General features: G+C 47.6%; 1 protein-coding gene across 7 annotated transcripts in view; it reads right to left on the bottom strand.

Annotated features, from left to right (window-relative positions):
- FAM3C (FAM3 metabolism regulating signaling molecule C) overlaps window positions 1-14,885 on the bottom strand; it is a 167,290-nt gene that overhangs the window by 44,906 nt on the left and 107,499 nt on the right. For all 7 annotated transcript variants that reach the window (XM_063927202.1, XM_063927201.1, XM_063927205.1 and 4 more), the window contains one exon: window positions 1,526-1,630. In XM_063927202.1, the coding sequence (XP_063783272.1) occupies window positions 1,526-1,630 (105 nt within the window). The remainder of the gene's footprint in view (window positions 1-1,525; window positions 1,631-14,885) is intronic.

Below are 14,885 nucleotides of genomic sequence, written 5' to 3'. Positions count from 1 at the left end.
CCTCCTCATACATGTCGACACAACGTACCGACACACAGCACACACACACAGGGAATGCTCTGATAGAGGACAGGACCCCACTAGCCCTTTGGGGAGACAGAGGGAGAGTTTGCCAGCACACACCAGAGCGCTATATATATACAGGGATAACCTTATATAAGTGTTTTTCCCTAATATAGCTGCTGTATATATTTATATGCCAATTTAGTGCCCCCCCCCTCTCTTGTTTTACCCTGTTTCTGTAGTGCAGGACTGCAGGGGAGAGTCAGGGAGCCTTCCTCCAACGGAGCTGTGAGGAAAAAATGGCGCCAGTGTGCTGAGGAGATAGGCTCCGCCCCTTTTTCGGCGGCCTTTCTCCCGCTTTTTTATGTAAAAATAGGAAGGGGTTAAATACATCCATATAGCCCAGGAGCTATATGTGATGTATTTTTTGCCAAAAAAGGTGTTTTTATTGCGTCTCAGGGCGCCCCCCCCCCAGCGCCCTGCACCCTCAGTGACCGGAGTGTGAAGTGTGCTGAGAGCAATGGCGCACAGCTGCGGTGCTGTGCGCTACCTTAGTGAAGACAGGACGTCTTCTGCCGCCGATTTTCCGGACCTCTTCAGTCTTCTGGCTCTGTAAGGGGGACGGCGGCGCGGCTCCGGGACCCATCCATGGCTGGGCCTGTGATCGTCCCTCTGGAGCTAATGTCCAGTAGCCTAAGAAGCCCAATCCACTCTGCACGCAGGTGAGTTCGCTTCTTCTCCCCTTAGTCCCTCGATGCAGTGAGCCTGTTGCCAGCAGGTCTCACTGAAAATAAAAAAACCTATTTAAACTTTTACTCTAAGCAGCTCAGGAGAGCCACCTAGATTGCACCCTTCTCGTTCGGGCACAAAATCTTAACTGAGGCTTGGAGGAGGGTCATAGGGGGAGGAGCCAGTGCACACCAGGTAGTTCTAAAGCTTTTTACTTTTGTGCCCAGTCTCCTGCGGAGCCGCTATTCCCCATGGTCCTTTCGGAGTCCCCAGCATCCACTAGGACGTTAGAGAAAAGCAGCTATATACAGCTTTATTCACTTCCTTATCACTGCATTCCAACTACTACTTAAATCTAAAGGGGGGTACTGACGGGGGAGATGTGTGCTGAGCGATCTTACCACAGACCGCTCAGCACACATCTCTTCCCCCACTCAGCACAGCCCGATGTGCTGAGCAAGGGTACGGACGGACGAGGGACCGATCACTTCACACAGCGGTGAAGTGAGCGACCAGCTAGATTGAGCTTGCATGCAGGCTCAATCTAGCACCGGCGATAACGATGCGCGGCTATCGCTGGGGACATACACATGGAGGGGGGGGGGGGGGGTTTGCTTGTTGGATGCCAGGTCACCGGGCATATGTAAATTCTGCCACCGTTTGTGCTAGTTTGGAGTCAGATGTATAGTAGAATAGGTAGCCCGAGTCAGGAGTAGCACTGCTTTTAACTAATTAGAGACACAAAATACAAATATAATCCTTTAACAAACAGAGAAGGGTAAATATTACTCACCCAAAATTGTCCCTAAATTAGAAACCATTTTTATGTCCAACACTTGAGATATCACGTAAAAGGTCAGTAAAAATGCTGCCACCGCTACAATAAATTTTATAGCACCTAAAAAGCAATACAAATAAAAAAAATAAAAAAAATTGAGCAAGTTGGTTACTTAATTTTTTTTGCACACTAAATTAAAAAAAAAAAAAAAAAAGTAAGCAATACATTTGATTTTTGCATTTTTTAAAAAAAATAAACAAATTCTATATGGATTCTGCTCTGGGTAAAATTATCAGACTTTTCCTCCAAAACCACATGGTTCAGTTGCAAGTAATTAAAAATATTTTTTTCTCTTTAAAAGTTAATTGTATATTAATAGGATAGAATACAGTTTGCATTAATAAATTTAAAAAAAAAAGTGCAGATGGCTGGATAGAAAACAAACAGTTATACACAATTTTATAGCTTAAAAATAGTGTGTTAGTGGCAAAACGGTCCACCAAAATGTTATTCTATTTAAATGAATAGCTTTCATTTTCTTTTCTTTTTTGCCTTTGTGCTGTCACACATCTGAAATAATTGTGAACTTTGAAATGGATGTTCAAACAAATGATGAAAAACATTAATGTAGCCTTGTTTTTTTTGTAAATCAGCTTGCCTGGAAAATATTTAGGAGCAGAGAATTCATGGAGAGGTCTCCAAATTATTTTACTCTTAAATTAGTCTTGCTGTGTAACAATCACATTTTTTTTTGTAGTATACATAGTTGCAGGTTTCCTTAACCAAACACTAAAACACAACATGCACCTGTGCACCTGAAAAACGATACTCTTATTTCTCTACCTCTTTGTAAAGAGCCTTAAACACTGGCCGATTACACCGAAAATAAGAATTTACTTACCGATAATTCTATTTCTCATAGTCCGTAGTGGATGCTGGGGACTCCGTCAGGACCATGGGGAATAGCGGCTCCGCAGGAGACAGGGCACAAAAAGTAAGCTTTTAGGATCACATGGTGTGTACTGGCTCCTCCCCCTATGACCCTCCTCCAAGCCTCAGTTAGGTACTGTGCCCGGACGAGCGTACACAATAAGGAAGGATCTTGAATCCCGGGTAAGACTCATACCAGCCACACCAATCACACCGTACAAACTGTGATTTGAACCCAGTTAACAGTATGATAACAACGAAGAAGCCTCTGAAAAGATGGCTCACAACAATAATAACCCGATTTTTGTAACAATAACTATGTACAAGTATTGCAGACAATCCGCACTTGGGATGGGCGCCCAGCATCCACTACGGACTATGAGAAATAGAATTATCGGTAAGTAAATTCTTATTTTCTCTAACGTCCTAGTGGATGCTGGGGACTCCGTCAGGACCATGGGGATTATACCAAAGCTCCCAAACGGGCGGGAGAGTGCGGATGACTCTGCAGCACCGAATGAGAGAACTCCAGGTCCTCCTTAGCCAGAGTATCAAATTTGTAAAATTTTACAAACGTGTTCTCCCCTGACCACGTAGCTGCTCGGCAAAGTTGTAATGCAGAGACCCCTCGGGCAGCCGCCCAAGATGAGCCCACCTTCCTTGTGGAGTGGGCATTTACAGATTTAGGCTGTGGCAGGCCTGCCACAGAATGTGCAAATTTGGATTGTGCTACAGATCCAACGAGCAATCGTCTGCTTAGACGCAGGAGCACCCATCTTGTTGGGTGCATACAGGATAAACAGCGAGTCAGATTTTCTGACTCCAGCCGTCCTTGAAATATATATTTTCAATGCTCTGACAACGTCCAGCAACTTGGAGTCCTCCAAGTCGCTAGTAGCCGCAGGCACCACAATAGGCTGGTTCAAGTGAAAAGCCGAAACCACCTTAGGCAGAAACTGAGGACGCGTCCGCAGTTCTGCCCTGTCCGAATGGAAAATCAGATATGGGCTTTTGTACGATAAAGCCGCCAACTCTGATACTCTCCTGGCTGAAGCCAGGGCCAGTAGCATGGTTACTTTCCATGTAAGATACTTCAAATCTACCGATTTGAGCGGCTCAAACCAATGGGATTTGAGAAAATCCAAAACTACGTTGAGATCCCACGGTGCCACTGGAGGCACAATCGGGGGCTGTATATGTAGTACACCTTTGACAAAGGTTTGTACTTCAGGCACTGAAGCCAATTCTTTCTGGAAGAAAATTGATAAGGCCGAAATTTGAACCTTAATAGACCCCAATTTGAGGCCCATAGACAATCCTGCCTGCAGGAAATGTAGGAATCGACCCAATTGACATTCCTCTGTTGGGGCCTTCTTGGCCTCACACCACGCAACATATTTTCTCCAAATGCGGTGATAATGTTGTGCGGTCACTTCCTTCCTGGCTTTAATCAAGGTAGGAATAACTTCCTCTGGAATGCCCTTTTCTTTTAGAATCCGGCGTTCAACCGCCATGCCGTCAAACGCAGTCGCGGTAAGTCTTGGAACATACAAGGTCCCTGCTGAAGCTGATCCCTTCTTAACGGTAGAGGCCACGGCTCTTCCGTGAGCATCTCTTGAAGTTCCGGGTACCAAGTCCTTCTCGGCCAATCCGGAGCCACGAGTATTGTTCTTACTCCCCGTAGCCGTATAATTCTCAGTACCTTTGGTATGAGAGGCAGAGGAGGAAACACATACACGGACTGGTACACCCACGGTGTTACCAGAGCGTCCACAGCTATTGCCTGAGGGTCTCTTGACCTGGCGCAATATCTGTCCAGTTTCTTGTTGAGGCGGGACGCCATCATGTCCACCTTTGGTTTTTCCCAACGGTTCACAATCATGTGGAAGACTTCTGGATGAAGTCCCCACTCTCCCGGGTGGAGGTCGTGTCTGCTGAGGAAGTCTGCTTCCCAGTTGTCCACTCCCGGAATGAACACTGCTGACAGTGCTATGACATGATTTTCCGCCCAGCGAAGAATCCTTGCAGCTTCTGTCATTGTTCTTCTGCTTCTCGTGCCGCCCTGTCTGTTTACGTGGGCGACTGCCGTGATGTTGTCCGACTGGATCAACACCGGCTGACCCTGAAGCAGCGGTTTTGCCAGGCTTAGAGCATTGTAAATCGCTCTTAGCTCCAGTATATTTATGTGAAGAGACGTCTCCAGGTTCGACCACACGCCCTGGAAGTTTCTTCCCTGTGTGACTGCTCCCCAGCCTCGTAGGCTGGCATCCGTAGTCACCAGGACCCAGTCCTGTATGCCGAATCTGCGGCCCTCTAACAGATGGGCACTCTGCAACCACCACAGAAGAGACACCCTTGTTCTTGGTGACAGTGTTATCCGCTGATGCATGTGCAGATGCGATCCGGACCATTTGTCCAGCAGATCCCACTGAAATATTCGTGCGTGGAATCTGCCGAATGGAATTGCTTCGTAAGAAGCCACCATCTTTCCCAGGACTCTTGTGCATTGATGTACTGACACATTTCCTGGTTTTAGGAGGTTCCTGACAAGTTCGGATAACTCCCTTGCTTTCTCCTCCGGGAGAAACACCTTTTTCTGAACAGTGTCCAGAATCATTCCCAGGAACAGCAGACGTGTCGTCGGGGTCAATTGAGATTTTGGAAGATTCAGAATCCACCTGTGTTGTTGAAGCACTACTTGGGTTAGTGCTACTCCGACTTCCAGCTGTTCTCTGGACCTTGCCCTTATCAGGAGATTGTCCAAGTAAGGGATAATTAATACGCCTTTTCTTCGTAGAAGAACCATCATTTCGGCCATTACCTTGGTAAAGACCCGAGGTGCCGTGGACAAACCAAACGGCAGCGTTTGAAACTGATAATGACAGTTTTGTATCACGAACCTGAGATACCCTTGGTGTGAAGGGTAAATTGGGACATGCAGATAAGCATCTTTTATGTCCAGGGACACCATGAAGTCCCCTTCTTCCAGATTCGCTATCACTGCTCTGAGTGACTCCATCTTGAACTTGAATTTCTGTATGTACAGGTTCAAGGATTTCAGATTTAGAATAGGTCTTACCGAACCGTCCGGCTTCGGTACCACAAATAGTGTGGAATAATACCCCTTTCCCTGTTGTAGGAGGGGTACCTTGACTATCACCTGCTGAGAATACCGCTTGTGAATGGCTTCCAATACCGTCGCCCTTTCTGAGGGAGACGTTGGTAAAGCAGACTTTAGGAACCGGCGAGGGGAAGACTTTTCGAATTCCAACTTGTAACCCTGAGATACTACCTGCAGGATCCAAGGGTCCACCTGTGAGCGCGCCCACTGTGTGCTGAAAATCTTTAGTCGATCCCCCACCGCCCCTGAGTCCGCTTGCACAGCCCCAGCGTCATGCTGAGGGCTTTGTAGAAGCCGGGGAGGGCTTCTGTTCGTGGGAAGTAGTTGCTTGCTGCACCCTCTTACCCCTTCCTTTGCCTCTGGGCAAATATGACTGTCCTTTTGCCCGCTTGTTCTTATAGGAACGAAAGGACTGCGGCTGAAAAGACGGTGTCTTTTTCTGTTGGGAGGTGACCTGAGGTAAAAAAGTGGATTTTCCGGCTGTTGCCGTGGCCACCAGATCCGATAGACCGACCCCAAATAATTCCTCTCCTTTATACGGCAATACTTCCATATGCCGTTTGGAATCCGCATCACCTGACCACTGTCGCGTCCATAAACTTCTTCTGGCAGATATGGACATCGCACTTACTCTCGATGCCAGAGTGCAAATATCCCTCTGAGCATCTCGCATATAAAGAAAAGCATCCTTTAATTGCTCTATAGTCAATAAAATACTGTCCCTATCCAGGGTATCAATATTTTCAGTCAGGGAATCCGACCACACCACCCCAGCACTGCACATCCAGGCTGAGGCTATTGCTGGTCGCAGTATAACACCAGTATGTGTGTATATACTCTTCAGGGTAGTTTCCAGCCTCCTATCAGCTGGATCCTTGAGGGCGGCCGTATCAGGAGACGGTAACGCCACTTGTTTTGATAAGCGTGTGAGCGCCTTATCCACCCTAGGGGGTGTTTCCCAGCGCGCCCTAACCTCTGGTGGGAAAGGGTATAATGCCAATAACTTCTTTGAAATTAGCAGTTTTCTATCGGGGTTAACCCACGCTTCATCACACACGTCATTCAATTCCTCTGATTCTGGAAAAGCTACAGGTAGTTTTTTCACACCCCACATAATACCCCCCTTTGAGGTACCTGCAGTATCAGAGATATGCAAAGCCTCCTTCATTGCCGTGATCATATAACGTGTGGCCCTATTGGAAAATACGTTTCTTTCTTCATCGTCGACACTAGATTCATCTGTGTCGGTACCTGTGTCGACTGACTGAGGTAATAATAATAATAATAATAATAATTTTATTTATATAGCGCTCTTTCTCCAATAGGACTCAAGGCGCTTAACAGATACACAGCATAATATAGTACAGAAAAATAATGAAGTACATTTTTCATAAAATACAGAAGCATGAAGATACTAAAAGAGATACTATGGAAATGCTTGAGTAAACAGGAAAGTCTTGAGTCTACTTTTGAAGGATTCTATAGTTGGGGCCTCTCGCACTGTGCTGGGAAGTGAGTTCCATAGAGTCGGAGCCGCATGACTAAAAGCTCGACCCCCAGATGAATTACGGTAGATTCTAGGTACTGCTAAAAGTCCTTCATCTACAGATCGCAGTAATCGAGTGGGGCAGTATGGGATCAGAAGCTGTTTCAGGTACCTTGGGCCTTGGTCATGTAATGCTTTGAAACTCAGTAAGCCAATCTTGAAGAGGATTCGCCATCTTACAGGCAGCCAGTGAAGGGAGTAGAGGATGGGTGTTATGTGGCTGGAACGGGGCTGGTTGGTTAACAGCCTGGCAGCTGTGTTTTGCACCAGCTGTAAGCGTTGCAATTCTTTTGCTGGTAGACCAAGGTAGAGGGCATTACAGTAGTCTAATCGAGATGATACAAATGCATGTATGACTTTTGGCATATCATCTGAGGGAATTAAGTGCTTGATTCTGGCTATGTTCCTCAGGTGAAAGAATGAGGATTTGATTGTGGCTGATATCTGATGTTTAAGTGTCAAGCCATCATCCAGGACAACGCCAAGATTCCGCACATGATCACTGGTCTGTAATTCTGAATCCCCGAGTGTAAGTCCAGTTGGTTGGCTATGCTGCAGTCTTGTCCTTTGATGTTGCGGTCGTATTATAAGGACCTCTGTTTTATCCGGGTTCAGTCGCAGCCAACTGGCGCTCATCCACTCCTGTAGTTCAGCTAGACAGCCATTCAGGGTTGCTACTGGGTTATCAGTGCCCGGAGCAAAGGACAAGTACAGTTGTGTATCATCTGCATAGCAGTGGTAGACCAGGCCATGGCGCCTGATTATTTCGCCCAATGGGAGCATGTATACTGCAAAAAGCATGGGGGATAGTATAGAACCTTGTGGGACACCACATGGCAATGGCACTGGTGGTGATGAGTATAATCCAGATGATACTCTCTGTGACCTGCCTGTGAGAAATGATTTGAACCAGTTTAGGACTGTGCCATCCAGACCACAGAAGTGTATCAGTCGCTCAATCAGAAGCCCGTGGTCCACGGTATCAAATGCTGCCGAGAGATCCAGAAGGATTAATATTGAACAGTCACCTCTGTCTTTTGCCATCAGAAGATCATTTAACACACACACCAGGGCTGTTTCAGTGCTATGTCTTCTCCTGAATCCTGATTGAAATGGATCATAAATATCATGGGTTGTCAAGCGAGTTTCCAGTTGATTTGCAACCACTTTCTCAATAACCTTTCCTAGGAAAGGAAGGTTTGATACCGGTCTGTAGTTGGACATGCAGTCGGGATCTAAATTAGGTTTTTTAAGAAGTGGTCTAACAATTGCTTCCTTTAGGGGTCCAGGAAAAATGCCTGTCTGCAAAGAGCATTGAACAATTTTTGCAAAGACAGGACCGATTATATCCGTACAACCTATTAGAAGCTTGGTTGAGGCTGGGTCCAGACCACAGGTGGTGGGACGCAAAATCCGAGCAATTTCAGCAGTGTCCTTTTCATCCACTGGGTCAAAGCTGGTCCATGAAGGCAGGTAGCTTATATTGGCAGGCTTTGTAGTTTGGCTCTCCTTTGATGGCACTGTGGATATTCCAGCCCGGATGGTGGATATTTTATCTGCAAAGAAGTTTGCAAACTCGTTGCATCTTGCTTGGGAAAGGGTCTCATCAGTCTGCAGGCATGCTGGCTTGCACAGCATCTCCACTGTGCGGAAAAGTTGAGCTGGCCTATTGTTTGCTGCTGTGATCTCATTTGACAGGAACTGTGATTTCTTGCGAGTGATTGTCGATTGATATTCTTCGTTATGCTTTATTAGTTTTATTTTGTCATCCACTAGGTTAGTCTTCCTCCATCGTCTTTCCAGTCTACGCCCCCTTTTCTTGAGCTCACTAACACTGTTGTCGTACCATGGAGCTTGACGATGTGGTTTACGAGGTCTTATACGCACAGGGGCGATAATATCAATTGCAGCCTTAACATCCCTATTATAATAACGGACTAGGGAACAGGGATCTTCACAGGCACCCAGTATAGCAGAGAGATCCATATTTGCTGCAAGAGCCTGGGGAGTCATACCCCTCCTTGGACGGTATCTGGTCAACTCCACGGGCAGAGATCTTATTTGAGGGGTTGCAACTGAGAACCAGAGGGAGTAGTGGTCTGACCAGGTAAGGGACGTTTTACAGCCCCTGACGGTGCCTGAGACGCCTGGACAGGTACTAACTGGTTTTCCGGCCGTCTCATGTCGTCAACTGACTTTTGCAGCGTGCTAACATTATCACGTAATTCCATAATTAAAGCCATCCATTCCGGTGTCGACTCCCTAGGGGGTGACATCACCATTACCGGCAATTGCTCCGCCTCCACACCAACATCGTCCACATACATGTCGACACACACGTACCGACACACAGCAGACACACAGGGAATGCTCTTATCGAAGACAGGACCCCACTAGCCCTTTGGGGAGACAGAGGGAGAGTTTGCCAGCACACACCAAAGCGCTATAAAAATGTATATAAACAACCCTAAAAGGTGTTGTTTCTGTTATATGCGCTTAATATCTATAAATATCGCCAAAATATGCCCCCCTTCTCTGTTTTACCCTGTTTCTGTAGTGCAGTGCAGGGGAGAGTCCTGGGAGCCTTCCTCACAGCGGAGCTGAGCAGGAAAATGGCGCTGTGTGCTGAGGAAAATAGGCCCCGCCCCCTAAAACGGCGGGCTCTTCTCCCGGAGTTTGCGATATATGGCAGGGGTTAAATACATCCATATAGCCTCAAGGGCTATATGTGATGTATTTTAGCCATAGAAAAAGGTATTATACATTGCTGCCCAGGGCGCCCCCCCCAGCGCCCTGCACCCTCAGTGACCGCTGGTGTGAAGTGTGCCGACAACAATGGCGCACAGCTGCAGTGCGGTGCGCTACCTTATGAAGACTGAAAGTCTTCTGCCGCCTGTTTCCGGACCTCTGGACCTCTTCAACTTCGGCATCTGCAAGGGGGGTCGGCGGCACGGCTCCGGGACCGGACTCCATGGCTGGGCCTGTGTTCGATCCCTCTGGAGCTAATGGTGTCCAGTAGCCTAAGAAGCAAATCCATCCTGCACGCAGGTGAGTTCACTTCTCTCCCCTAAGTCCCTCGTAGCAGTGAGCCTGTTGCCAGCAGGACTCACTGAAAATAAGAAACCTAAAAAACTTTTTCTAAGCAGCTCTTTATGAGAGCCACCTAGATTGCACCCTGCTCGGACGGGCACAAAAACCTAACTGAGGCTTGGAGGAGGGTCATAGGGGGAGGAGACAGTACACACCATGTGATCCTAAAAGCTTACTTTTTGTGCCCTGTCTCCTGCGGAGCCGCTATTCCCCATGGTCCTGACGGAGTCCCCAGCATCCACTAGGACGTCAGAGAAAATAGGATTTTAATTACTTACCGGTAAATCCTTTTCTCGTAGTCCGTAGAGGATACTGGGGTCCACATTAGTACCATGGGGTATAGATGATCCACTAGGAACCTTGGGCACTTTAAGAAATTATTAGTGTGCACTGGCTCCTCCCTCTATGCCCCTCCTACCAGACTCAGTCTAGAGACTGTGCCCGAGGAGACGAACATATCCTGAGGAAGGATGTAACAGAACAGTGGTGAGATTCGAACCAGCACACACAAACAAGAGGAAAAGCCATACTAACCAACTTGAACAGAAACAGCTGAACAAACATTACTAAGTAACAGTGCAGGAAACACGAAGCATTCGACGGGCACCCAGTATCCTCTACAGACTACGAGAAAAGGATTTACCGGTAGGTAATTAAAATCCTATTTTCTCTTCCGTCCTAGAGGATACTGGGGTCCACATTAGTACCATGGGGATGTACCAAAGCTCCCAAACCGGGTGGGAGAGTGCGGAGGTTCCTGCAGAACTAATTGGCCTCTGAGGACCTTCAGTTTGGTCAAAGTATCGAACTTGTAGAACTTAGCAAACGTGTTCGATCCTGACCAAGTACCTGCTCGGCAGAGCTATAAAGCCGAGACACCCCAGGAAGAACCCACTGACCTAGTAGACTGGGCCTGTACTTTAGGAACCGGCAATCCTGCCGACGAATAAGCATGCTGGATAGTAATCCTGATCCAGCAAGCAATAGACTGCTTTGAAGCAGGACACCCAATTTTCTTGGGATCATAGAGAACAAACAGTCAGAGTCAGATTTTCTGGGACGAGCTGTCCTCTTCACGTAGATCTTCAAAGCCCTCACAACATCCAGGGACTTTGAGGTAGCAGAAGTTTCAGTAAGTACCGGAACCACAATAGGTTGGTTGATATGAAACGCAGACACCACCTTAGGAAGAAATTGCTGACGAGTTATGAGTTTAGCTCTATCCTCATGAAAAATCAAATAGGGGCTTTTGTGAGACAACGCCCCTAGTTCGGACACACGCCTTGCCAAAGCCAATAGTGTAACAGTCTTCCACGTCAACCTCCTGTAAGGGTTCAAACCAGTCTGATTGCAGAAACTGCAACACCACGTTTAGATCCTATGGTGCTGTGGGAGGCACAAAGGGCGGCTGGATGTGCATGACACCCTTCAAGAACGTCTAAACCTCAGGGAGGGTAGCCAATTGTTTCTGGAAGAAAATGGACAAGGCCGAAATCTGGACTTTCAAGGAGCCCAAACGTAGGCCCACATCCACACCTGACTATAGAAAAAGGAGAAAACATCCCAGTTGAAATCCCACTGCAGGAAATTTCCTGTTTTCACACCACGATACGGTAGGAATAACCTTGTTTGGAATGCCTTTCTGGGCTAAAATCTGACGCTCATCTTCCGCGGTAAGTCTTGATAGACGAATGGCCCCTGTTGCAGAAGATCCTTGCAGAGGCCACCGGTCCTCCAGGAGCAACTCCAGTAGATCCGTGTACCAGGCCCTTCTCGGACAATCTGGAGCAATGAGAATTGCTTGAACCTTTCCCTTTTTTATTCTTTTGAGAATTCTTGGGATCAGTGGAAGAGGTGAGAACATGTAAACCATCTGGTAGACCCATGGAGTCACCAGAGCGTCCACCGCCACTGCTTGTGGGTCCCTCGACCTGGAACAATATCGCTTTAGCTTCTTGTTGAGACGAGAGGCAATCATGTCTATCTGTGGAATTCCCCACCAACTTGTTAAGGACCCGAACACCTGCGGGTGAAGGCCCCACTCTCTCCTTGGTGGAGGTCGTGTCTGCTGAGAAAGTCCGCTTCCCAGTTGTCTACTCCTGGAATGAAGATTGCCGACAGCGCCACCATGTGTTTTTCTGCCCAGAGGAGAATTTTTGTTACCTGTGACACTGCAGCTCTGCTCTTCGTTCGACCCTGTCGGTTTATGTACATTTCATTGTCCGACTGAACCTGAATGGCTTGATCTTGAAGAAGATGCAATGCCTGTAGAAGGGTGTTGTATATAGCCCTTAGTTCCAGAATGTTGATCGGAAGAATGGCTTCCTGACGTGACCAGTTTCCTTGGGTGACTGCTCCCCAACCTCTGAGGCTTGGTCCGTGGTTAGCAGAATCCAATTTTGAATTCCAAACAGTCGACCCTCGGTCAGGTGAGAAATCTGGAGCCACCACAGAAGAGAAATCCAGGCTCTGGTGCATGTAAAGATGCGATCCGGACCATTTGTACAACAGATACAGCTGGAATGGCCTGGCATCAAACCTTCTGTACTGCAGAGCCTCGTAAAATGCTACCATCTTCCACAGAAGGCGAATGCACAGATAGCCGGGTTGGTTTTAGGACATCCCGCACCATGGACTGGATTACCAATGCCTTTTCCAAAGGAAGGAACACCTTTTGTTCCTCCGTATCCAGGATCATTCCTAGGAATGGAAGCCTCCGTGTTGGTTCCAGGTGGGATTTTGGCAGGTTCAGAATCCACCCGTGATCCTGGAGAAGTCGGGTTGAGAGGGCAATGCTGTCCAACAACCTATCCCTAGAAGGCGCTTTTATCAGCAGATCGCCCAGGTATGGTCTTATGTTCACTCCCTGTTTGCCGAGGAGAAACATCATCTCCACCATTAACTTGGTGAATACCCTCGGTGACGTGGAGAGGCCAAATGGCAGGGCCTGAAACAGATAGTGACAGTCCTGCAGTGCAAACCTTAGATACGCCTGATGAGGCGGCCAAATCGGAACGTGAAGGTACGTGAATTCCTCCTCCTCCAGACCTGAGATCACCACTCTCAGAGACTCCATCTTGAATTTGAACACCCTTAAATATGGGTTCAGAGATTTGAGGTTGAGAATGGACCTCACCAAACAGTCTGGTTTCGGAACCACAAACAGGTTGGAGTAATAACCCTTGTTTTGTAGCTGAAGTGGAACTGTGACAATGACCTGATTTAGCATTAGTTTTTGAATTGCTGCCTGTAAAGTTACACTTCCTTCTGGAGAAGCTGGTAAGCCGGATTTGAAGAATCTGTGAAGTGGGAGTTCCTGAAACTCCCATCTGTATCCCTCGGCAATAAGGTCTGTGACCCAGGGGGCCTGGCAAGACGTTGCCCAAACGTGACTGAAATAACGTAACCGTGCTCCCACCTGCCTGTCTTCCAGGCAGTGCGACCGGTCCATTGTCATGCTGAAGGATTTGAGGAAGCAGACCCGGAGGTCTGTTTCCGAGAACCTGCAGCTGCTGGTTTCCTGGTTTTACCTCTATTACCTTTGAAGGTAGAAGAGGAACCCTTGGACTTGCCTTTGAATTTTGCTGTACGAAAGGAATGCAGAGTTGGAGCAGTGTAGGTTTTCCTAGCTGGGGGTGTAGCGGAAGCAAGGTACGTAGACTTACCTGCCGTAGCCTTGGATATTAGCTTATCCAGTTCATCCCCAAACAGGACCTCCCCTGTGAAAGGCAGATTATCCACTCCTTCCGGGATTCCGCATCTGCAGTCCACTGGCGTAGCCACAATCCCCTGCGTACTGACACTGCCATGGCAGTGGTGCATGCGTTGAGCAAACCAATTTCCTTTAAGGCCTACACCATAAAATTAGCAGAATCTTGGCTATGCTGCAGGAGTAAAAATAAGATTTTAAACCTACCGGTACATCTATTTCTCCTAGTCCGTAGAGGATGCTGGGAACTCCGTAAGGACCATGGGGTATAGACGGGCTCCGCAGGAGATAGGGCACCTAAAAAGAACTTTGACTATGGGTGTGCACTGGCTCCTCCCTGTATGCCCCTCCTCCAGACCTCAGTCAGAGAACTGTGCCCAGAGGAGATGGACAATACAAGGCAGGATTTAGAAATCCAAGGGCAAGATTCATACCAGCCCACACCAAGCATACCACGTAACCTGGATCATACAAAACCAGTTAACCGTATGAATAACAACAACAACGGTCCAAGACCGATGTCAACTGTAACATAACCCTTATTGAAGCAACAACTATATACAAGTCTTGCAGAATTTCCGCACTGGGACGGGCGCCCAGCATCCTCTACGGACTAGGAGAAATAGATTTAACAGAAGGTTTAAAATCTTAATTTCTCTTACGTCCTAGAGGATGCTGGGGACTCCGTAAGAACCATGGGGTTTATACCAAAGCATCCAATCGGGCGGGAGAGTGCGTATGACTCTGCAGCACCGACTGAGCAAACGCTAGGTCCTCATCAGCCAGGGTATCAAACTTGTAGAATTTAGCAAAAGTGTTTGACCCCGACCAAGTCGCCGCTCGGCAAAGTTGTAATGCCGAGACGCCTCGGGCAGCCGCCCAAGAAGAGCCCACCTTCCTAGTGGAATGGGCCTTAACTGAATTTGGTACCGGCAATCCAGCCGTAGAATGAGCCTGCTGAATCGTATTACAGATCCAG

Source organism: Pseudophryne corroboree, chromosome 6 (genome assembly GCF_028390025.1).
Source record: "Pseudophryne corroboree isolate aPseCor3 chromosome 6, aPseCor3.hap2, whole genome shotgun sequence".
NCBI classification, from domain to species: Eukaryota; Metazoa; Chordata; class Amphibia; order Anura; family Myobatrachidae; genus Pseudophryne; species Pseudophryne corroboree.
This window is presented reverse-complemented; position numbering and strand designations above follow the sequence as displayed.